The sequence below is a fragment of the Hylobates moloch genome, unplaced genomic scaffold (assembly GCF_009828535.3).
Source record: "Hylobates moloch isolate HMO894 unplaced genomic scaffold, HMol_V3 SCAFFOLD_3, whole genome shotgun sequence".
Classification (NCBI taxonomy): domain Eukaryota; kingdom Metazoa; phylum Chordata; class Mammalia; order Primates; family Hylobatidae; genus Hylobates; species Hylobates moloch.
In genome coordinates this window covers 70,644,822-70,669,613 of record NW_026652278.1, presented here as the reverse complement: position 1 = coordinate 70,669,613, position 24,792 = coordinate 70,644,822, and the positions used below count along the sequence as shown (strand labels likewise).

The 24,792-nt window shown below is 44.5% G+C and overlaps 1 protein-coding gene across 1 annotated transcript in view; it reads right to left on the bottom strand.

Moving 5' to 3' along the window:
- The window catches only part of LRMDA (leucine rich melanocyte differentiation associated), a 767,717-nt gene that overhangs the window by 480,433 nt on the left and 262,492 nt on the right, over positions 1 to 24,792 (bottom strand). The window contains exons 3-4 of the mRNA XM_032140809.2: positions 22,628 to 22,767; positions 11,233 to 11,350 (exon numbers count right to left, since the gene is read on the bottom strand). Of these exons, the coding sequence (XP_031996700.1) occupies positions 11,233 to 11,350; positions 22,628 to 22,767 (258 nt within the window). The remainder of the gene's footprint in view (positions 1 to 11,232; positions 11,351 to 22,627; positions 22,768 to 24,792) is intronic.

Below are 24,792 nucleotides of genomic sequence, written 5' to 3'. Positions count from 1 at the left end.
AAAAACAGCTGGAGGCAACTCCTTAAATTGTGTTGAGAACAAAAGTAAAGGCTGGGGAATGGGGGAGGAGTGAATAAAAATGGGCCAAACAAAATATGGGACAGGTCACCGAGCCAGATAGCCTCTGTGACGATTCAAAATGCTCAACAAAAAAAGAAGAGGTGACTCACTTCTAAATTTCACTCAAGAGTTAAAAGCAGCATAAAGTAGAAGCCCCACTACAAATCCCCCACTTCAAAAAAGAAAAAAAAAAGACAGCTTTGGAGCCTAGACAGAGTATTAGTTCATTGTTGAAAAGAAATAATGAGTTCTAATTCAGGTAATGTAGCTCAAAATTTACTGCCATATTTTAAAATGCACATGAAAAATAAAATTATCCTAAAATGTCCTTGGTGAAAAGGCTGCATATAATTGCTATCACTGACAATGGCGTTGAACTTAGCTAAATTAACATCAAAGGAAGTCCCAATTACAGAGCATCTGTGCGTTATTGATGGTGCCCTGTCTGTTCATCTAAGACACTCTACTGTAAGGAGCAGAAAAGCAAATAGAAGGGCTAATTGTAGCACCAGCCTTCAGCGACCCCAAGGGCAGGCCTTCCCTATCATGCTTGTGAAATGGCACTTCTGCTGGTCAGAGTGACAAAGAAGATGCATTTGGAATCTGAGTATGTATACAGGCCCCAGAAGGAAGCTATGGTGACCACAGGTGGGCAAAACAACTTCTAGGCAAAAACACACCTCCCAGAGGGTTGTAACAAACTCTCAAGCCAGATCCAACAGCTGTCCAGGAACTTGGATGTTCTAGAGGTGTTGGTGAGGAGAAACAGGCTCTCTGGGGAAACAGGAAAGAAGGATGTTCTCTTTGCTTCTCAATGGACCATTTGGGATAAAAGGCAGAGATAATTTCTTTTGAAATGAGAAGCCCCTCTCTTGTGAGCATCTGGCCCCTCACTGAGTCTGCAGGGTGGTGGAAGGGGGTGCCATTACTTGCGTGCTACTGCATGCTGGTACTTGCCTAGGCATACCTGTTTAACGCTCCTCCAAAGGGTACCCTGAAAGTACCTATCAGCCGCATTCAGACAATCATCACATTTTTCTTCCAAACGTTGTGAAGACTTTTAACTCTGTTCAGGTTGGACACCCTAAGGCAGCGGTCTCCAACACCAACCCCAGGGCTACAGACACGTACTGGTCTGTGGTCTGTTAGGTACAAGGCCACGCAGCAGGAGGTGAGCGGCTGGTGAGCGAGCATTACTGCCTGGGCTCTGCCTCCTGTCAGATCAGTGGTGGCATCAGATTCTCATAGGAGCTTGAAACCTATTGTGAACTGTGCATGTGAGGGATCTAGGTTGTAGGCTCCTTATGAGAATCTAATGATCTGAGGTGGAGCAGTTTCATCCAGAAATCATCCCCCACCCCCATCCCCAGTCTGTGGAATAATTGTCTTCCACAAAACTAGTCCCTGGTGCCAGAAATGTTGGTGACTGCTGCCCTAAGGTTATCTTAGTACTTTATCCTGTCCACAACTTTGCTTTTGGGAACAACAAAAAGATCAGGTAAATGTTAAGTATCAGAAACATTCATTTCATCACTGAGCTTGCATGAGTTTTCTTTTATATTTTCTTCTTAAAATTTGCTCTTCTTGTCTGCTATTACCTATAGTAGCAGGCAGTTTGGAAATAGCCAGAACCGCAGAGTAGAAAATGGGACCATGCCATCCCTGTTTTCTCCTTCTTCCTTAGCCATGGAATTGCAAATACATGCATATGTCATTAAAGGCAGCTTCAGAACAATGTTCATGATGTTTCTCTAGTGGCCTGGCATCTGTGTGGTTGGCCTCTGCCTGCCCCCATCTTGCAGGTTTCCCTGCCTTCAAGGATACATAATGGCCTGAGCGTTCAGTCTCTAGAATCCTACAGTCTGATGTTTCCATGGGCCCAGAAAGGACTTTCTGAGGAAGACAGAGCTCTATTAAGCTGTAGAGTTCAGGAAAGACGGCAAGGCCCTGGTCTAATGGAGGGGAGGGGATGCTGAGGCTATCATGATCCTCCTTTTACTCATAAATCAGTCACTGGCCTTTTTCCCCTGTTCCTAGACAAGTTGCCCCTGTATTTCCAACTTCTTCTTCTTCATCACTAGCCTAGAATCACCAAGCTCAAAGCAAAGAATTGGGAGGGGTGGGTTGGAGGATGGAGAAAAGCATGTGAAGGATTTGTCAAGCTCACCCATGCACCCATAACTGAAGAACAGCAGCCAGCCCTGCCCTGTAGCTGTGCACAGAACCCCAGGCAATGTTGGTTTTAAATATGGATAACTTTAAATCAGAGCCCTAACTTTACTCTCCAGAACCCAATTTCTTAAGAAAGCATCTTTATTTTCCTCTCCTTTTCCCTCTTCTCTTTCCTTTCAAACTTAATTTTTAAAAATAATGATAAAAAGAATCTACATTGCAAAAACAAAATGCCAAAAATACTTTTCCAAAGTGGATCAAGAAAATGTCAAGCTGGTAATGTGCAGATTAAAGACAAATAAAGGCTCCATCTCGGTCATTGCCAGTCATCATGCGAATGAGAACTTTTTATGGCCCAGTTAAGAAGCCTTAAATTGGCCGGGCGCGGTGGCTCACACCTGTAATCCCAGCACTTTGGGAGGCCGAGGTGGGCGGATCACGAGGTCAGGAGATCGAGACCATCCTGGCTAACATGGTGAAACCCTGTCTCTACTAAAAATACAAAAATTAGCCAGGCGAGGTGGCAGGCACCTGTAGTCCCAGCTATGCAGGAGGCTGAGGCAGGAGAATGGCGTGAACCCCGGTGGGTGGAGCCTGCAGTGAGCCGAGATCGCGCCACTGCACTCCAGCCTGGGTGAAAGAGTGAGACTCCGTCTCAAAAAAAAAAAAAAAAAAAGCCTTACATTTACTCCTTAAAATGAGACAACAAATACTATAAGGGACAGGGGCTTTGAGGTAAGAACATGTCAAAGAACATTTTGGAAATGTTGTGAACTCCCTATAAGGGGGAGTCACTAGTGGGTCTCTGACAGCCATCAGCTGTCTCCTTGTCCCAGCATCAGAGCTACTGACTCTTACATGGACCCATCTCTGCCATCCCAGAGCTTCTTTAGACACAGCTCTCTAACCCCTGTAGCTGCCTGAGCACTGACACTGGCCTGGGTGCTGGGAACACTGTGGCAGCCTCAGACCAGTGCCTGCTGTTGCACAGATTTCCACATCACCAAAGCACCTGCTCCACACAGAGCTCTAAGGCTCCCTCTCCCAGATGGCCAGGGGTGCAAACACAGGCCTGCCCAGACTTTTTTCACACTTCAAACTCTGCCAAAGTTCCTCCTTACCCTCAGGAGAAATTGCAAACCTGACCTAACTCAGAGATCACCCCACAGCCTGGCTCCTGCAGTTCTTTGCCTAGCCCATGTATTTCACTAAAATACGTTATGGGGAGTCATCACAGGGTTAAAATTGGAAATTACAAAGTTGCCTCTGGCTGCCTTCTATCTCCTGATCTTCCCACTCTTTCACCCCTGCCTTCCATCAGAAATGTATGCCTTGTTAATGAAATGTAAGGGATACAGTGGGAAGAGCACAAGCTTTGAGTTTGACTTTTTTCCCTGAAGTAATTCAAGGCATACAGGGGAAAGAACATGAGTTTTGGGGCCTAGGAGGACCTGGGGGAAAAAAAAAGCACCTGGTTCCACCTTGCTCTATAATTTTAGGTTATGTATATAATTTATCTGATCATCAGTTTCCTCATTTGCAGATTCAAGGTTAGGGAGAAAATTAGAGATAAAATTGTTAAGCAGGGGTACAATAGCTAGTAGACAGTGACTACTTAATGCATGTTCTTCTAACTCACATATCAGGGAAGTTTCTGTGCATCTAATGTACCACTAGGCAGCCAGTCGACCTCTGGACTGGCCCTGCTATCCTAATTAGTTAAGTACCTAGAAACCCTACAGTAGTTGGTGCTGTGGCACCAATGACTGTCACTAACCTCACGAAACTCCAAGCTGTGTCCCAGTTAAGACCCTGGTTCAATGGCCAGAGATGCAGCAGAGGTAGGGTGTGTGGATGGGATGGCCTGCCTAGGTATTAGTCAGCACACTACTGCTCAAAATCTTAGTAGCTTATGACAAGCATTTCTTTCTCATGCAGAGGTCTGTGGTTGGCTGGGATGTTTGCAGGCCTCAAGTCAGGTTCAGGTCTGGTCACAGTGTCTCTCATGTTGTTTTCATAGCAAATGGCAGACGTGTGTGAGCAGTGAGTGAAAACACATGGTGCTGCATAAGGCCTTGGCCCAGAATTGTCATGCTGTCACTTCCACTCGCATCCCATTGGCCAAGGAGTTACATGGCCAAGGCCAATGTCAATGGAATGGGGAAGTGTATTCCTCCCTTAGATGGGGAGCCACAGCAAGGGCAGAGAGAAAGGAATGGTTTTAGACAAATGCAATCTACCACACTTCTCCCAGTTGTTGGGTTGCAGAGATAGGACAAAGTATCCTAGGGTTATTAATCTTATCCCCAACACTTAAAAAGTGCTACTTACTTCCATGATCCTCTTGATACATCCATCTAAGCATCTTTGGACAGCAGCGAGGATGTGGGAGGCTAAAAAGAGGAAGAGGGTGAAGCTGGGCCATTGGGGAGCTGGGCAAGCCAGAAGTCCCATCAGGGACACAGCAACATCCCCTAGGCACTGGCTTCACGGACAGTAGTCTCTACTATGTGCTCAGCACCTGGCAATACTCCAAAAGCATTTGCTTGAGGCACAGGATGCCATGGTTCTAAAAATTGAGAAATACAAAATCATTAAGTGATTCTCCCTCAAATGAACGTGCAAACTGTGAAGTCAGGAATAAGGTTGAAAAAACAAACAAACTGCAAATGTTTGGCTCCCAGAGTTGTTTTTGAACACACCATCTAAGCATTTTCTTAAAAAAAAGTTAATTAAAAATTTTTCCTCTCTCCAAAATTTACTAGAAAGCAACTGAAAATAGAATTTGCATGTGTCTCTAGACAAGAAACATCTGCGTGAAAACAGAAAAAAAATCATAAAAACACGAGCACATTCAGGTAGTTGGAAACATCCAGAAAAACAACCAATATTTTAAATTATTTTTTGAATGTTTGGCACTGTGGAGAACTTTCAAAATATATTGGCTGATGGCCCGTTGAACTGAATGTACTTGTGATTTACAATGTTTATTTACAGGCATGTCCTGGCTTTATATAAAATATATATTCTTGAAAATATTGAGTATAAAGGACAGTAATTGTAATAAACCTAGAAGTAGTTTCTGATACCCTTTTATGCGTTTGCAATTGGGCTACATAGGAGTAACAGAAGATATCAAAGACATACGCAGTGTAGTTTAGAATAAGATAGCACTTAGTAAAGTGCTAGACTAGGCATAAAAAACAATTAAGTGCAGCAAAGAAGCAAATAGGTAGTGCTTCTTTAGGTATAGACAAAAAATACGATAGTGGCTAAGGCAGGGAAAATTTCATTGTAACTACACACAGACTTGTGGGTACCCCAATATGTTTCATGAGAAGAGCTACTTACTTCCTAAAAGCCCTAATATGAGCAGGTGGGTTCAGAGAGAAGGAGGACTCCAGTACCACCCCGAGTGATGAGGAGCACACAGCTTCAGATCACACCCTTGCCTCCCCCTGAAATGCTACCCAGTGGAAAAGCCAAGGCATGGGGATTGTGGTAGTAGTAGGTTTTCCCATCGTAAATAATCCCGGGAAAATCCTTTGGAAAAACAAATATGATGCCCAGAATCTGTCTTTTCTGCCAGTGTACAGGTGGCAATTAACACACTGTCTAAAGGCAATGGTTTCTTTCCTGCCTTTTCAGGTAACCATGTTGACTGAAGTTATGAGAACATATACAACAACCTTTTCATGATGGATCTTCCAATATGCTCTGCTGTTCATGGTTCATTCCTTTGATGAGTACTGACTGAGCCTCTGCTATAGACTAGGTACTAGAGATACAGAAACGAACAAAACACAAGGTTCCTGCCCTCATGGAGCTGGCACCCCAGGGGCGAGCAGCTTCCTCATCCCAACGAGAAGCCAGCTTCCTTGTGAATCATTCCCTGTCTTCATCCTAGATGGCCTTTTGCATGGAAACCTAAAAACACAGATACAGATGGAAGAAACTAAAAGTACCTAGGGGAGTGAGGACCTAACTCCAAGTGTCAAGGGCAGGACTATGTAGGGTATTCGTGGGAGCAGGTGATTCTCAGACCCAAATAGTTTCCAATTTTCAGTTTAGGGGAAAAGAGTAAGAGAGACTTTTGGAAATGCATGTACTCCAAAGTTTATTTCTTCAACACAGGGCATCTCCCTCCCTCTCCTTCCTTCTCTCTATCACACACACACACACATATACACAATAGCCCACCCTCCTAAGTATCCAAACGTAGGCACACACACAAATATACAAGCTACAACAAACTACACAAATACGCAAACTACACATGATGGGAAAATCAGGTGGAAAAATCAGGAAAGGAAATCGCTCACCACTTAGAAGCTGACTCTGGTGTACACATACCTCCCAGAACATGCATATGTATACACACACACAGATTGAAGTGGGTATACACACCTGCATGGGAAAAAACATACGTTTGAACACACTCTGCCCACATAAAGAAACAAGTGACATGTCTTCAAGGACACCTCACTACTCACAGACATATTTATTACATCTTCCCTATGAGAGGATGGATATTAATGCAAGCAAAACACAGGCATCAAAACACTTTCTAATGTTGGCTGTGGTTCTCAGCTGTCCCCAGAGCTGCCCTCCCTAGGCTCCTTTGAGGTTCTGAAGATTAAACAGTTGGTAGCCAACTTTGTATACATGCCTGTAAACAAAAGGGCTCAGCTTTAAATAATTATATCAAAGAAATGACAACTGTGCTCTTTGCCAGAACAGGGAGGAATAATTACAAAGTCAGGACATAATTAAACAGTTCTGACTGTCGGATTTCTGAGCTGTCTCTCTGATGTGCAGGGCTGGCATACCGACCACACATGTCATCCTGGACAGGCCTCTGCACCCCTTTGATCTGTGTTTCCCAGTGCAGTGAGGGGCTTCACAGTTTGGTTACTAGAGGACTCTTTCTTTGGGGGCTTGAACCTTCTCTGTATCCAGTGTGGTGTTCTCTGTATTATCAATGGCATGATTTAATGGCCAATATTTGATAAAGTTATACATATTTTACATATTTGAATTTTGGAAATGACGAAGCCTAGCTGTTGCAGGTCCATCAACTAATAACACACACACACACACACACACACACACACACAGATAAAGTCTGGAAGCATCCATTGTAGCATCAGCTATCACTTCCTAATGAATGACAGCATCTTTCTCTACAACAATCAGAGCTCAGACAGAAGGCAGCTTTGAAACAACAAAAGCTAAAAGGCAGCCACGGAGCAGAAATGTGTCATCACGGGAGAAAGGAAGCGAGGACTTGCACTCAAGCGCCAGCGCCTGCCAGGTACCCAATCAGACCTCTGCGACATCGGGCCTTTATTACCTCCTGGATGGTTCTGCATTTGTGTCAGCCGAGAGCACCCAGACTGCCAGTTCCCTACCTCCAAGGCAAGGGCTGTGATTGGAGAGGCATTTTCCATTCTCCCAAATTCTTTATGTCAGGAATAAAATGAAAATAGCTCCCCAAATCACGGCCACCTTGGTCATCCATCAGAGCATTCTGCTGAATAAGCACAACAGGCCTTGGCTGCCCTGGAAAGGACAGGAGCCAGCTTGAGATTCCGATTCCATCGTGAAAAATAGGTCTTCCCTGAGTGTGCTCAGCACAGTGGCAGCAACACATGGAAAGGAAATCACTCGCCACTTAGAAGCTGACTCTGGTGTATACATACCTCCCAGAACATGCATATGTATATATACACAGAGACGGAAGCAGGTATACACACCTGCATGGGAACAAACATATGTCTGTACACACTGTGAACAGGTGAGAACCAGCCTTTTTAATGCCAATTTATTAATTCAGCAAGGAGCTCATTTGGCGTCTTTCTTTCTACAAGAAAAGTACCACTGCCTATCTCTGAAAATAACAGACAAAAGGGAACTGCCTGCCATTCAATGTAGGCATCCAGTTCGATATGAAACCAAGAACACAGAAGAATCGTCCTGGGCACTTGAAGAATCATGGCATAAATTGAACACTTAACTGGAAGCCCAGACCGCCAGGGGTTCTGGTCCCAATTCCATGGAGCCTCAGGAAACTACACCCTCTCCCAGCTCCCTCGTCCATGAAATGGGAGCACAGACTAGGTGATTTCTAAGTCCTCTTTGGTTTGGAAATCATATGACTACACAAGGAGAACCAAGATCACCATACTTTGTAAGAGTACTTTCGTCTCTCTCCTCAAATAATTAACAGGTATTTTTTTAAACTTTTGTTTTAGGTTTGAGGGTAAATATGCAGGTTGGTTACATAGGTAAACTTGTGTCATGGGGGTTTGTTGCAGAGATTATTTCATACCCAGGTACCAAGCCTAGTAGCCAATAGTTATTTTTTCTGCTCCTCTCCCTCCTCCCAACCTTCAGCCTCAAGTAGGCCTCCATGTCTGTTGTTCCCTTCCTTGTGTTCATGAGTTCTCATCATTTAGCTCCCACCTGTAAGTAAGAATATGTGGTATTTGTTTTTCTGTTCCTGCATTAGTTTGCTAAGAATAATGGCCTCCAGCTCCATCCATGTTCTCACAAAAGATATGATCTCGTTCTTTTGTATGGCTGCATAGTATTCCATAGTGTATAAGTATCGCATTTTCTTTATCCGATCTGTCACTGATGGGGATTTAGGTTGATTCCATGTCTTTGCTACTGTGAATTGTGTTGCTGGGAATATCCACATGTATGTGTCTTTATGATAGAATGATTTATATTCCTTTGAGTATATACCCAGTAATAGGATTACTAGGTCGAATGTTAGTTCTGTTTTTAGCTCTCTGAGGAATTGCCATACTGCTTTCCACAATGCTTGAACTAATTTACACTCTTAACAGGCTTTTTAAAGCTTAATACAGTTAGTAAGGATATTGGAGTCAATCATACAAACATGAACTAATTCTAGAATTGATTAGAAACTAATTGGGAACTCTGAAGGGCATTTCTGCTGATGTTGCTAACGACTCAGAAACAGCTAATGCTGGATTTTAAGGAGCCAGTCTCAGATGCTTTCAAAAGCAAGGAAGGATTTCGATTCCCCCCACCTCTACTCAACAGAACAGTCCTGCTCTTACCTGTTTTCCTCATTTAGACCTTAGGAGGTTTTGTTTGAACAAAGAGATCCACAGGGTAAATATTTAGCTCACTGCTCCAGGGGTGAGAAAACAGAGACAGAAGAGCATGGGCCCAGTGGTCAGACACAAGGTAAACCTCCAGCTCCACAATTACTAGCCAGGTGACCTGGGGCAGCCCAGTTAACTTCTCCAGCCCTCAGTTCCCTCACCCATAAAGTGAGCCAATGACCCCTTCCTTCTACTTTAGAGGATGATGTGAAAACTTGCAGATCTGTGCACCAAGAACCTTAGAAGAATGGGGGCGGGCATGCACTGAATGCCCCATCCAGATATGGTAGGTACTACGTTTATTACCCTTTCAGATTTTGTGTGACAATGTAGAGCTGCCCACATCAAAGCCAATGAGCGCAGGAGAAATACTGATCCACTCTGCACACAGGTATACACATGAATACAGATGTATACAAGAAGGTGAGATATGTAGGGTGGGCAGGTTATTTATATTTATATATATTTATATTTAGGATATTATAGAGTGCATTTGTTGTACTTTTGCTGGGTTTGGTCATGCTGGCTATCTCTGGACTGTTTTCACCAAAAACAAATAAAAAGAAGGCCAAGAAATAAGTTATTTCATTTGGAAAAATTACAAAAGCTAGAATAACTAAAGGCAGTTGTGTGCAATACATCAAACCTGTGCCTCGATAGGGAGCACTGTTAACACTTTAATAGCTACGAAATGAATCACTCAATTAATTTCCCACATGCTGAAAGAGCTAACAATACATTTATCTGCCAGTAATATACCCTCCATATCATATATTTCCACAACTGCTAGCAATTTTATTCAGCATAATGGAAAATAAGTTGCACCTCATGGATTCAGGGAAAGAAAGTGGCCTGAGGTCTGCTGCCAGCAGAGCAACTTGATGGAAGATGTTTCATTGTTCTGTTTTGTTTTTGTTTTTTCTTTCCCCCCTTTAATCACTTCCAATGCACGTGCAAAGTGCTATAAGTCAATAGCTGAGGATAAACTAGACTTCTAGGATATCAGTGCCAACATTTTCAACACACAAGCTGCAATCTCATGGGAGGTGACCACACAGCTCCACAGAGCCTCAAGGCAATGACGGTTCTCCAAGGAGGTCATCAGGGGTCACTGAGTCCATTCCCCAGCCTCTGGCTTCACTGAAGGACTCCCAAATCCTCCCAAAGAGACAGTCATCCATGTCCTTAAAAAATCTCCTTGTGTCTGAATCCAAGACCCCAAGCCAAATCTCCACTGCCTCATCAGAGCTGCCATTAGGATGACACCAAATTCACTTACAGACTCAGCTGGTAAAGGAAAGGTCAGTAAACACCATTCTAATCAGCTCTGGAGAGATACATGTTGGGGGCACATGCCAGCCTAGGGACACATTGTCAGAAAACATCACCTTTCACACTAACAATATCTCAGAGAGCTGTGGAGCCCTTGCCTGTGATGGAAGAAAATCACTCTTCCCTAGCTTCCCTTTGGTGGCAAACAAGAAAGGCCCCGTCTGAAGTACTAGAAGAATCCCACCTACCCCAAAAGCCCATCCATGCCCAATGCTTTCCTCTTTCTCCTTTCTCAGCTGCAAACCTGCAGAGGCCCCACTTAGTGAATATCTCCAAGAAGGAGACCTGCAGTCCCCCGCAGAACTTCACCACTGGGCTATGCATAGTGCTGCTTTATTGGTAAAACAGGAAGATCCAATTTACACCTAATCCTATTTCATGTTTGGCCAACAATGTATCCATGGAGGGACCCTTCATGTGAGACCCCAACTGCATTCTAAACACTCAGAGGAAATTCTGCATGCCCCAGGGTGTAAGCACTGCCATGAGAAGTAAATCCCTTGTGAAGAACACCAAGTAGGCAGCTCACCTTGGGCTTCACCACCTTCATGAAGCCTCCTCTGACCAATGCCTCCTCTCGTTCTTGTCTGGTTACTTTCCGGGCATCCAGAAATTTCAACTTAGGCAGCTTGTACAGAACAAAGCATCTGGAAGACAAGAGTCAGAGACAACTCAGGAAGTTTGAGTGGCAGCCTCAGAGATCCAGACAGCTTGTCTGATCTTCAAGAATCCACACCATCCGGTCTTCTGGAACTTAGACTTTGGCTGCTCCTCCTCTCTTCTTTCACAAAGAATAAACAATTGCTCCTTGGAGAAGTCAGAATGGTTCTATCTTACACAGATGCACAACTAAACATTAGAAGCACACACTAATGGTACACTTGGCTCAAAGGTAAACACACACACACACGTGGGTTAGCCAGTAGCACCCTATCAATGCATTCCCTTCCTTCCAGTCTAGAAAACAGGCTCAGCTTCTTTGCTATATAGGAGTTCTCAGTAAAATAAACCTATAAATTGATTGTACCCTTTACGTCACTGCCATTCCTATGGGTCATCTGTATCGTAGACTGTAATGACCTGGATGACTGTGGGTTACAAGTGAGGAACACATGTAGCTGAGAAATGCTTCCTTGAGGAACCAGACAGGGGTCTTAAGAACTTTGTTCACATCATCCCTCGATAATACATGTGGTTATTTCCACACTTGCTAACCTATGAAGATTATCAAGGAGAAATAGGGGGAATTAATTGCTAGGAGATAATAATGGCCCAAAAAATGCTAGGTGCTCTCCATTTCCCTGGAAAAATTCCTTGGCATACAGATGGACTCCAGAAATAAGCCAATGGCTGCTAGTGTAATTAACTGTCCTCAAATAGGTATATATGGAGTTGACAAGAATAACCACTTGGCCAGGGTATAGTTATATAAATGCACAAATAAATGTATAACAGGTATGGACATGTGTCTATACTTCTCCCTCGTCAGGGACAGTCACTAACCAAGATGCTTTCCATCAAGTTCCATAGTCCATCAATCAAACAAGTGAGTTGTTTCCACCCTATTCTGGTTATCAAGAGGTGAGTACCTAGTGTCAAGAGCAATGGATTATCTCCAAGGGAATCTGCGATTTCCTTCCTATACCCAGCCTCCTCAGCATATATTCATCTTTCAAGCCTCATCCCCTATGAAGGTTTTTTTGTACACCTCCACCCTTCATTGCTTTCTCCCTTCCCAGGACTCCTAGAATATGCTATCAGCACCTTACAGTCTAACGTTTTGTTGTTTTCTAATTATTTTCTTGGTGTTCATTAATGTCCCTACCCAAACTGTAAGCTTCTTGAAGGCAGGGACAAATTTATTTGCTCACTCTCACCATGTCTTGAAAACTGGCATTAGAATGGAGTCAATAATATACCAGTTTATTTCAGTTGCACAGATATTTCTTGATCATCTACTATGTGCCAGGCCTTAGGGATACAGATGTGATTACAACATGCTTCCTGCTCTCAAAGGTGTTCTCAGTGTAACAGAAATTATACACTCACATGGAGAAATTAGGAATAAGCATAGCTAAGTGCCAAAATTGAGGTTATGCATAGAGTGGTTATGGGGGCACAGAGCAAGAGGTCTACTGACTGAAAACTCAATGGAAAAGGAGAAATAGGAAATCTCAAATGGGCATCAAGGAACCACACCTTAAGGCAACCCCAAGAACCTAGCTATTCCTCAATGAGGATATTACTTGGAATAGTGTGGCTTGCCTTCACTGGAGCCTTGGGTTCCCAAGGCCATCTTCCACATTCATAAGGTGGTCTCATTATTGGTGGCAGTAGCAGCACATCTGGAGCAATTGCTGCAAATACACCAGCTGCAGTAGGGGCTGCTTGCTCTGTGGAGCTGGCAGGAGACAGGAACAGGTGGGAGCCCCATGCCCTGCTGAGTTGGTGGGGCAGGAGCTCCTGCTCCCAGGTGCAACTGCAGTTGCCCAGCTGCAGCTGCAGACCCAGGCATCCCTGTGCTCTTGGGGGTTTGGGAAGCCCCCCTCCACTGGAAGGCTTGCGAGTGCCTGCTCCCATTGCCTGGCCTCTCCCCACTCCCAATGCCCACTCCAATTTTGGAGCAAAGTTGCAGCCAAGCCCAGGCACTGTCACAATCTGGCTGAGTGTGTACATGCTCGGAGCAGTACTGAAACACCAGTCCCCTGCCACATCGGCACCCTCTGGACTTTGGGTGCGGACGAGCACAGCGGGGAGGCCAAGGGACAGCTGAGGACAGCTCAGCATGGGCCTGCAGGCATCCCTTGGCACAAACAGCCTGGGCACCATGGGCACTGTAGACAGGTTGATGGCTGGCAGCAGGAGGCAGACAGGCTTCTAGGTGGAAAGGGGTGTGTCCCCGGTGAAATCCCACCATCAGGCCAGGGGTGGCCTAAAGCATAGGGGCTGGGCTACCAGTTTCACAAATTGGAGTGAGAACTTACGGTACTTTTTCTGGACCCTGCCGTGGCCACCCAGGGACCAATCAGCATGCACTTCCTTTCCTCTGATGCCCATAAAAGCCCCAGACTCAGCCAGACTTGGGCAGATGATGGAACAACCTGCCTGTGGAGAGGAGCTACCCACTCTGGGTCTCCTCTCTGCTGAGGACTGCACAGAAACTGAGATGACCTGCCTGCAGAAAGGAGCTACCCACTTTAGTTGTCGAGAGGTGTACTGTTGCTTAACAACGCACCTCTTTGCCTTGCTCACCCTCCAGTTGTGTGCATGCTTCATTCTTCCTGTATCTAGGACAAGAACTCGGGACCCACCAAATGGCAGGACTGAAAGAGCTGTAACACAAACAGGGCTGAAACATGTCCCCCCGCTCGCCACACTGTGGGTGATGTGACAGAGGGAAGAGCTGTGGCCCTTTGGGGAGCCCAGACCTAACAGCTCCCCAAGCCAAGGCTGTGACACCCTCTTTGGGGCCCTGTGGTTCCTGGCATCTTCAAGCTTCCATGTTCCCCAGTGCCTGCAGTGGAAGCCGGTTGTGGTATACCGGGTCCAGATGCAGCCTCGCAGGGAGCTAGTGCCCATGCCAGTGCCTAGAGCTGCCCAGCCCGCTGCTGCCAGCATGTCTGGCTGTGTGCAGTGGCCAGACCCTGTGCTTGCTTGCTCATGTACCCCTCACTGCGCCACACCTGGCTCACCCTTGGCAGGCATGGGATCTGAACTGGTAGCACGAGCCAAGTGCAGGCCACCAGGCTGAGTAGGTGGAACAAGCCCAGCAGGCCCAAGCAAAACTCAGGCAAAGGCACCACCAGTCACAGAGGTTTCCAACTGTGGAAGCAACACCCCAAGGATCTGGTGACATTATCACCAAGTGGCCTGCATATGCTTATCCAGGTAAAAGGCTTGGCTGACCATCCCAAAGCCAGAGAGAATAGTTTAGAGGTCTGCAGGAATAACCTTCACAGGACTCATTGTTAAGGTCAAAATATTATGAAATTATTTTCTTCCTTCAGAAATGTCCACCCCACACCTGGTGTCCTGGAAATTTGACTCTGGCTACTTCCTGTTTCCTCCCTGGCCTCAATCTATTGTCCTTTTCCTACCCTGGGTTCTCTCTTCCCTCCAAATACCTGCTAACCTCACCCAAAATCAAGAAAGTGCCACAAAACACCCAAATATCTTTTCTTTCTTTGTTTCTTTCTTTCTTTTTTTTTTTTTGAGATGGAGTCTTACTCTGTTGTCCAGGTTGGAGAGCAGTGGCATGATCTCTGCTCACTGCAACCTCTGCCTCCCAGGTTCAAGCAATTCCCCTGTCTCAGCCTCCCGAGTAGCTGGGACTACATGTGTGTGCGACCACTCCTGGCTAATTTTTGTATTTTTAGTAGAGACGGCGTTTCACCATGTTGGCCAGGCTGGACTCAAACTCCTGACCTCAAGTGATCCACCTGCTGGAATTACAGGCATGAGCCACCACCAAATATCTTTTCTATCCTCCAGTAGAGCTCCCACCGGCCTCAGTCAATGTCAGAGAAAACTTCCATCTTCTGCTTGTAGCAGAAAAGTCTTGATGACAACAGACTCTTTCAAATAAAGACATGTACAGACAGAAACAATATGTCAGGAGTGATGCGCAGGGAGTAAAGACACCCACTAAGTGTAGGGTGGGAAAAGATGAATATTCAGGTGAAGAAAACATCAGTATTAGAAAATCAGCCAATGTTTAACGATGGAGTGAAAGATGCCTTCACGGGGCTGGCAGGAACCACGATGACAACAGACCTCACATTGTCATTTTGCCTCACTTTGGATCACAGCCCTGAAATCAAAGGAGAAAGAGAGAGAGGTGCTGGCTTTTAAGCTAGTTAAAAATTTTAGATGACAAAGAGCTGCTGTTTTCAGATCACTCTTCTTATACAATCGAAGAGACAGCCCATGACACAGGCTGCCAGTCACTCCCTGAAATCTGAAATAAGGGATGATTTGGCACCCGTCCCATGGGCCAGCCTGGGTTTCCAAGTGGTTGCTGCTTGGAGAGGTCTGAGGGACACTAGGACGACTTGCCCCAAATACTTCCATCTGAAATTCAGCCCAGGGTCCAAAGTTCCTCCTAGAGATGTCTTCTTTCATTTACTTACTCATACATTCACTCATTCAACAAGTAATTATGGAACAGCTACTGTGTCAGGACCTGAGTCAAGTACCAACATGAGGAGATAAAAGCAATACAGAAGATCTGTGCTTTTTCGGTGAGCTTCTATTCTTGTACAATGGTTCTCAAACTTCAGTGGGCATCAGCATTTCCTGGAGACTTCCCAACACACAGATGGCAGGGTCCCATCCCCAGAGTTTCTGATTCAGTATTTCTGGAACTGGGCCTGAAATTTACATTGCTAATATGTCCCCAGGTGATGCTGATGCTGCTGGTCCTGCTAAGAACCAATGTCCTCGTGAAAATAACACCATGTGGAATAATAGCTTCGAAATTAGGAAGGTGGTGAGGCAGCAAAGAGTCTCCTTCCAGTTCTGTTAAGGGCTGCCCTGCCCCGATGCCTGCAGTGCACAGAGCTCAGCCAGTGGCCACATCTGCCAGATCTTCTTGCCCCTTGGTGGCTTGGAACTGGCTCCAAACATTATTGCCAAGTGATAAGTCAGTGGGCTTCCTGCTTGCCTGTCCTTTCGTGGTCCTGGGAGATCTATTTCCCTTTGTTCTAGGTTATGTCAGGGTGTCAAAAGGCACAGCTTCAATCCTGAGTGTAATACAAGTTTGCCATAAAAATACAAGAGAGGATTCCCGAAGCCACAGAATAAAGGCTTTTACAATATCAATTCAACCCTTGTAAATTTAATCCTGGATTATTTGTTGCACCAAAATCTCTTTACTGTGATGTATTACTTAGTTATTGGGGTTATCACAGCCGTATCCTAAAGTTGCATAGTACATAAAACATTTCAGTTAACAATGCGGGAAGGTTAACTCCCCCAGATAACCTGCAATCACAAGGGCTAGTCCAGATGACATCCCTCTGTCAGCTTCCACGAGCTATTGATGGTTCAATCAGTTTGTTTTGAAGGTAAAGTACAACAAAAGGGCACTAAACTTATTCAGACTGTCAACAGGGGCTATCGGGAATGGGGTTTGCAGGTAAGTAATTCTGGGTGTTTTAAGGCTATTATCAAACAGCAATGGTTGAAGGAAGAGACAGCTACTAATAACACAGAAGGCAGCCATCATAAACCACTTTATGGCAGAAACCCCCGTCTATAAATCCTGTGACACCCGGAGACAGCTTCAGATTTATAAAACTGCTTGTTAAGCCAGGGCACTGCTTAATGAAAAGAGATCTGTCTAAGTTCTAAGTCTCACGTCCCTAGATCCAGAGGGCAACTCCAATTTTCCTGACCTTCTCAAGGTGGCTGGGGGAAAGCCCCCAGGGCTGGGGGTGGTGAGGGGTGGGGGTGAGAATCAGAGGCGCTCTTGGCTGAGATAAAGAAGGTGGGGTTATCAAGAGGAGAGCAGGGATCCTGGGAAGGTGCTTAAAGACCCATTTGTCTCTGTCTGGAAACAGATTTACTAAAACTGAGAGACCAGCACATCAAGCTTTTCAGGTCCTCTTTCTTTTCACATAGAATGTTCCATTTGCTTAAAGGACTCCTCTAAGGAGAGAGCTAAAACCGCTAGCAGGAGAAAAGGAACAGGAGAAATACTTTTTTTTCTTTCTTTCCAAAATCAATTTTCTCTGCTCTAGTCCCGACACTCAGGCATTTTTCATCCAGACCTGAGAGAGAGAGGAGGATGTTCTTTCCCCCTGCCTGTAACTCTTATCCTCAGGGCAATGGCTGCTTCCCCCAGGGCAATGGCTGCTCCTCAGGAACACTGTACAACCACAGAAAAGCTCAGATGGGCCTGCATGGTCTGCGAATGGGGTTGGCTGCCATGTTTCTTTCTCTGACACTCTATTCAAGAAGTATCAAGTTTCCAATTCTTGAGGGAACTGGGCATGGGGTCATTGGAGTTTTGTTTTGTTTTTCAAATTTTCTTCCATTTACGGCAGTCCATGCTTCTTTGCATTATTTCTTGCTGCCTTCTTGCTTCCATCCTTTGGAGGCAGGGAGACATGGTACAAGCTACTGATGCCCTACCTGGGACCCCTGAAGGCAGCAATGGGTGATCTGTGAGCCATTCTCAATCTTTCACAAAGCTTGATGGGATAGATGAGTCCGTCAACAAAACATCATGCTTCCTCACTGTTAACTAGATTACATTAACTCCATTTAATAACACTGGTTACCTCATGCTGAACAGAAGCCCTGATCAACTGCTGAATGTATCTGTTTCATAATAATAATAAAGTTAGCAATAGCTTCAGTGCAGCCTATTTGAGAGAACAAAGTTTTTAAAGTGTTGGGGAGAAAAATAAAAGGAGGGGAAGTTTTTGTAACAAAAAGCTTGGGGACTATTAGCATAGGGAAAGAGGCCAGACTCTGAGTGTATCTTGCCCTGTGATCTTGGTTCAGTCTCTGCTGCCTTTCTGAGCCTCAGTTTTTCTATCTATGCTGTGAAGGGGATGGGCCAAATGATGTCTAAGCCTCCTTCAAATGTTACCTTGCTTGAACCCTATGTGGCTCAAAGTTGACTTACAATAAAAATGTCCATGTCATCCTTTCTTGTTATTCCAATTTCCTTAAATAACCACCCCCAACACCTCCAAGTAAATGACGACTGTGAGAAAGTCAATAAAGACCACAGAGTAATGAACAAACAGTGTGAATGGAATAACTGCAGATGCTCAGAGAGATGACAATGATCTCACTCTAATGAGCCGAGGTGAACTCACCTACAGCATTCATGAATGCCTGACAACTGGCAAAGGCCAGCTGATTTTCCTCACAGTTCACCGGCAGCATGTTTGAAGTCTCTGTGCAAACAATACACCCACAGGACAGACCAAGGCCCTCTACAGAGGGTAACCGGCAATTACTCTGTGGGCTTCTGTCACTTTGATCTCTGGGTTGTGACCTTTGCTTTCTTGTGATCTTCAAAGCCCAGATTGTAGATTAGCTGGAGAATGCTCACTGGGTTATGTAAGCCACAAGTTTTACAGCTCCTATTCATCTGGGAAATGGTGGCAGCCCAGAGCGACCAGACGGCGGAGGGTCCCTCCCTCCTTCCCTTTGGCTGAGTGCTGCAGACACTGGGCAGGCCCCAGGGCTGCTCCATGCAGGGGAACAAAGAAAGGGTGTCATGTTTTAAATAATTGAAAGTTGTAAGGAATACAGAAAGCCCTACAGGGAGGAGGGAGGAAAGCAAGGCCAACCAGAGACTGGAGTGGCAGGAGGGGATGAACGACAAGGGTTCAGTGACGGAGGAAGAGCTAAAAGACCATGAGACCAACTCCCTTATTTGAAAGGTGAAGTCCAGACTTGTCTGCTGTTAACCTTCAGTCCATTGTTCTTTCTGTAGCAAAAACAAAAAAAGAGATGGCAAGGGAAGACAAGAAATAGACAATTCTGGGCACCCAACTTTCCTATATTGATTTGTTATTTTGGCTAGCGTTGAAATCCACAAGGGGCACTAAAGTGGTTTCTCAGTAGCATGGTGGTCTCTCCGGCCAAGCCTTGCACTTCTGTTCTCTTCCTGCCCCAATCCTGGAGGCTGCTGATTATCACATTCACCTCCATTCAACATTCATCTCAAAATAGCAGCATGGTGTGTACACACTGAAAATCACAGACAGGTTTAAGCTCCTATAATAACAGGGCCATGGACATTTCTCAGCCATGAACTATGATGAATGGCAAAGAGAAACCCCAGGCACGGTTCTGCTCCTGCCCCCGTGGGGCCAGGGTGCTACTCAACAACTTGGTAGTATGTTCATGCTCACATATAAGTTTAATGAGCCCGTTTTATGGTGGGGATGTGTGCCAAGAAAATCCAACTGGGTGCACAGGGGGTAAGTGAGGAAGTGAAAGGGGTGAATGTAGGAGGAGGGGAGGAAAGACTCCACAGAAACTCAAGCTCTGTGATGCCATTTCCAATAACTACATAAATCGATTCGCTTCCCATTTCTGGTCCAGTGGTTGGCCACAACGTGACCTAAAAACTGGGCTGACCTCTTCGAAATCAACATCTCCCACGGAAATGAAACAACAGACACACTTGTTTTGATGTATGGCTGGGTGACATATTATAAATATTACATCACATCACCACAGAGGATGCCAATCAATAAGAAATTTTTTCAGACAGCACTAAATGAACCATGGGTTCTTGCTTCTGAATACACTCCTTTAAGGCTCCTAGTATTGCTTAAATGATTAATAGAAGACATATTGTCAGAAAATGTACTTAAAGTGAAAAACAGTAAACTGTAGAAATATTATTCATTTTTAAGCAATTTTCTAGTGAAAATATCACATAAATTTACATAGAGGCTCTGGGTAACAGCTAGAAGGAAGGTAAACCTCATGTTTTGTGGATGAAGGGCCAGGAATATGTTTTACCAAAAGAAAAAAAAGGCAGCTGCATTGCTTTGTATAAACACAAATGCCACAGGAACTCCAGAATCAAAAGTCATATTGCAAAACCATAAAATTTCTCAGTGGCAAATGGAGCACAAACTCGAGGAAGGACAAAGCGGATCTGCTTACAGACCATAGAATGGAACTATATCAAACACATATCTATCTCTTCCATATACAAGTGTGAGCGCTCATCAAACCAACAGTACCAAATAAAGAGATTAAATGAATAAAAAATTTAAATGTGCTAGAGAATCAGCCTACCATTCCACTCTTCAACCAGTTGCTGTGCAGTGAATGTGTAACTACATGGGAACATATTTACCATTCCTTGTGCTGTTCTTAGTCCCTGATTCTCTCGGAGTGCAAGCATCTTGCCATCATTGTGGATAATGTAAATTTTCTAAGTTAATTTTGACTAGTTATGATTTTGGCTTTGTATGACCTCTAGAATCTAGCCTCTCATGGCAACTTTGTCATATGTGCACTCACAAACCACCTCCCTAACCCCACCCCTCAACTCCTTCCAAGGGAACAGAACTGGAGTGGGGAGGATGGGCTTGGAGGGTGCCCAGGCTAGCCCATGAGATAGACCACACTTGTAGGATCCAGCCCTCCCTAAAGATTCATGACCCACAACCAGCACTTGGATTGAGCTTGAATCATAGTCCTTTGCTTATTAGCTGCATTTGTTGACATCCACATGGATCTGATTCCAAATGGGCAGTGGGCATCTGAGATGGCCAAAGATCCCTGCATCTCCCTATAAGATCCTAGTTCCTGAGAAGGAAAGGTGGTTTCAAGCCACCTCCAGAAAAAAAAAAAAAAAGGTGCCTAGCCCTTTTTTCATATCCAGCACTACTTTAGGCATTGATGAGGCTTCAAGAGTCAAGACAACTCAGCTCCTACCCACTGGAAGCCATTCTCCAGATGTGAAAATATATGAAGAAGTGAGAGAAATACACAAGACAGAATCTATAAAATGGTGTGAGACAGTAAAGGAAGAAATTGAACTTGTTGGGAGCTGAGTGTCCGAGTTCTAAAGCCAACTGGACATCAGAAACACCTGCGGACTGTTGTGTTGTAACTGCCACCAACTGCATCAGAATGCCTCGGATGACTCAGAGGCAGATCCTTGATTACAGAATACTGATATAGACTGTCCTCCCATTTTAAAAGTCCCACTGGCAAAACTGGACTCCACATCAGATCTTCTGATCTGACCCCATATACCTTGATCTTAGTACTTTTGCTAATGTGACCAGTTACAATAGAAAAAACAAATAGTAATTATTTGAGAGCTGATGGTACACAAAAAAAAGAAAAGAAAAAAATTTTTCTTAGCTTTTCTTTTCCTTTTGCAACCTCGTAAGCCCTGTACTTGAGACCAATCCCTCTCTACCTCTTTCATTCTAGAAAAAAATAACAAAAACGTGCCTATATGGTTGGCTTCACACATAGCTTCTTGGCCCCATGAATGAATGAATAAATGAACAAGTGCATGAATGTGTGTGTACACATACATATACATATAGACACAGACGTATATGTATATATGCATATATACATATACAAAATTTATTAAGTTATTTTTAAGAGTGATTCAGGTGGGGTGTTTAATGAGAGCTTATGTCATAATGGAGAGAGAGGTCCATGAAAAGGTCATTAAAGCATTTACAAAACAACAATCAACAATGAGAACACAGACAATTTTAAATGAAGAAGGAAAATTCTCTAAATGACTTTGGATCAGGGCTTTTAAAGCACATGGTTGAGAAGTAGATAGAAGAATGAAAAGCATTTCTACTTGGAGCCCATCAAAGCGCATGGCTGGTGGGCACCACGGCATAGCTCTATGGTGGAGAGGTATGGGCCTGTGGACTTCCTCTTGAGATTGTCTATGAGCTCCCTAAATTTTGGTGGGAAGTCATCTCTCTCTCCAAGATGACTCTGAGACAGACCACAGAAAGATCTTACAACACAGAGCAGGGGTCAGCAAGTTACAGCCCATGGGTCAAATCTGGCCTGCCATCTGTTTTGTAAATAAAGCTTTACTGGAACAAAGCCATGCCCATTTGTTCACAAATTACGTATGACTACTTCTGCATTATGAAAGCAGAGCTGAGTAATTGTGTCAAGTCCATGTAACTTGGAAAACCTAAAATACTTAATATCTGGCACTTCACAAAAAAAGTAGACAAGGCAATAACTTTTCATCTTTCTTAGCTTTTGTGACCTCAACCAAGAGAGACAATGGCTATAGGTTACCAAAAGGTAAAAGTTTAACATTGTCACAAGAAAAGCCCACTGATATGTACCAAACATCTACTATGCACCCCAGAGTATAATATCATCCCCTAAAGCTTCTCTTTTTCCCTTTTCCCATCATACTCCAACCCCTGGACACTCACCTGTATCTCTTGTAGTCTTCCTCATCCTTTTCCAAGCTGATCAGCTCGTTGGGACAGGCCACGTTGCCCAGCAGACTGAGATACTCCAGAGCTGGTGTCACTTCTGCCAAGTGATCCAGCAGGTACTCCAAATCAGTGATGTGACAAAGGTTAAGGATCTTGGTCCAGGAAGACAAAAGGCTTAGCAAGGAGCATAGGCCACGACTGACAGGCGCTGACGAGTCCAGTCTGCTCCTGTGAGACCTCAGGGTGGGGGCTGAAATCAATTCGGCTATGGGTATATGGTATTGCTACTTTTTCACTACCACTGTTGAGAACACAGCCCAACTTTCACTAGGCAGGTAAGACTAAATCCAGATCATTTGAGGAAGAATAAATAAACTTGATTGTCTCATTATACTTTTCTTTCCTCTACAGTTCTGTTTCTAAAACACACTAAAAGGGAAGACTCCATAGAGTAAAATATTTTTACAATATGCAAAACCATAAAACTTAATTCGTTTCTAGTAATGAAAACAAGGGCTGGGCATGGTGGCCCACACCTATAATTCCAGTATGCTGGGAGGCCCTGGTAGGCAGATCATTTGAGGTCTGGAGTTCGAGACCAGCCTGGCCAACATGGTGAAACCCGTCTCTACTAAAAATACAAAAATGAGCTGGGCATGATGGCAGGAGCCTGTAATCCCAGCTACTTGGGAGGCTGAGGCAGGAGAATTGCTTGAACCTGGGAGGTGGAGGTTGCAGTGAGTAGAGATCATGTCCAGGTGACAGAGCGAGACTCTGTCTCAAAAGAAACAAAACAAAACAAAAAAACAGAAAAAGAAACCCAGAAATTATTTCAGAAGGCCTCATTAAAATATATTCTTTCTCTGTTAGTGAGGGAATTAGAGAATGAAAGAGAAAAGTCAGAGGGGGGCATGATGGGGGAGATTATTTCAGGAGCCATCTTCCAGTGGGACCCGCTGTCCAATCACAGCCAAACCAAATAAGGCAAGAACCATAGATTCACAGAATCACAGGTACTGGAAAGGGTTTAATGACAACTTAGTCCCCATACTAACTCCTGGCTTAAGCCACACACAGACAAGCTGAGCCTAGGTAAGGTGATGATTAGATAGGCATGCCTGGTTAGGCCGTGACTTCGAGAGACACATGAGAGAGGAGTTAACCAAGTCGGCAGATAAAAGGGGGTCCCAGCCAGGGAATGGCAGCAGAGCTACAGAACAAAACATACAAGGGTAGAATAAATGCCATATGCAAGAGTCAAAGACTCAGAGTACAGTTCCCAGAAGTGGGGTCCACTTGAACCTAGGAGAAGGTAAAATCAAAGAAAAGGGATGTTCCTGCTCTGTGAGGATGTTATCTAACCTTGGGCTGTTACACAGATTTCCTCATACTTCATTTCAACTTGCCACAGAAGAATGAATTCCAAATCCAACCAATGTCTGAATCGGGTCCCTAAAATATTTGCCAAGCAATCACCACGACATAGCACATTCCATTTCTGACAACCATAACAGTTTTTCTTTCCCCTGGAATTGAATCTTTCTCCAACCTCTATTCACTGACCCAATTTAACTGCTTGGGGTCACAAAGAATAAGGCTTCTTCTCTTCCACATGATGAAGCTTCAGATATTTGAAGCTCACATGTCTTCCTTAAATCTTTTATTCTCCAAACTAAGTTCCTTCAAGCATTCTTTGTACACGTGCTCTGCCACCATCATATGCAAGGCCAAATGCTATACCCTAGATGAGAGCAGCCAGAAACAATGAGAAGCAGAGCACAAGCAGAAGAGGGGAAACTAGCAAGACAGGGAAACTAGCAAAAGAGGGGGAAACTAGCAAGAGAGGGAAACTAACCAGAGGGGGAAGCTAGCAAGAGAGGGAAACTAACAAGAGAGGGGGAAACTAGCAAGAGGAGGAAACTAACAAGAGGGGGAAACTAGCAAGAGAGGGAAACTAACCGGGGGGAAAACTAGCAAGAGAGGGAAACTAACAAGAGAGGGGGAAAACTAGCAAGAGAGGGAAACTAACCAGAGAGTGAAACTAGTAAGAGAGGGAAACTAACAAGAGAGGGGGAAACTAGCAAGAGGAGGAAACTAACAAGAGAGGGGGAAACTAGCAAGAGAGGGAAACTAACAAGAGAGGGGGAAACTAGCAAGAG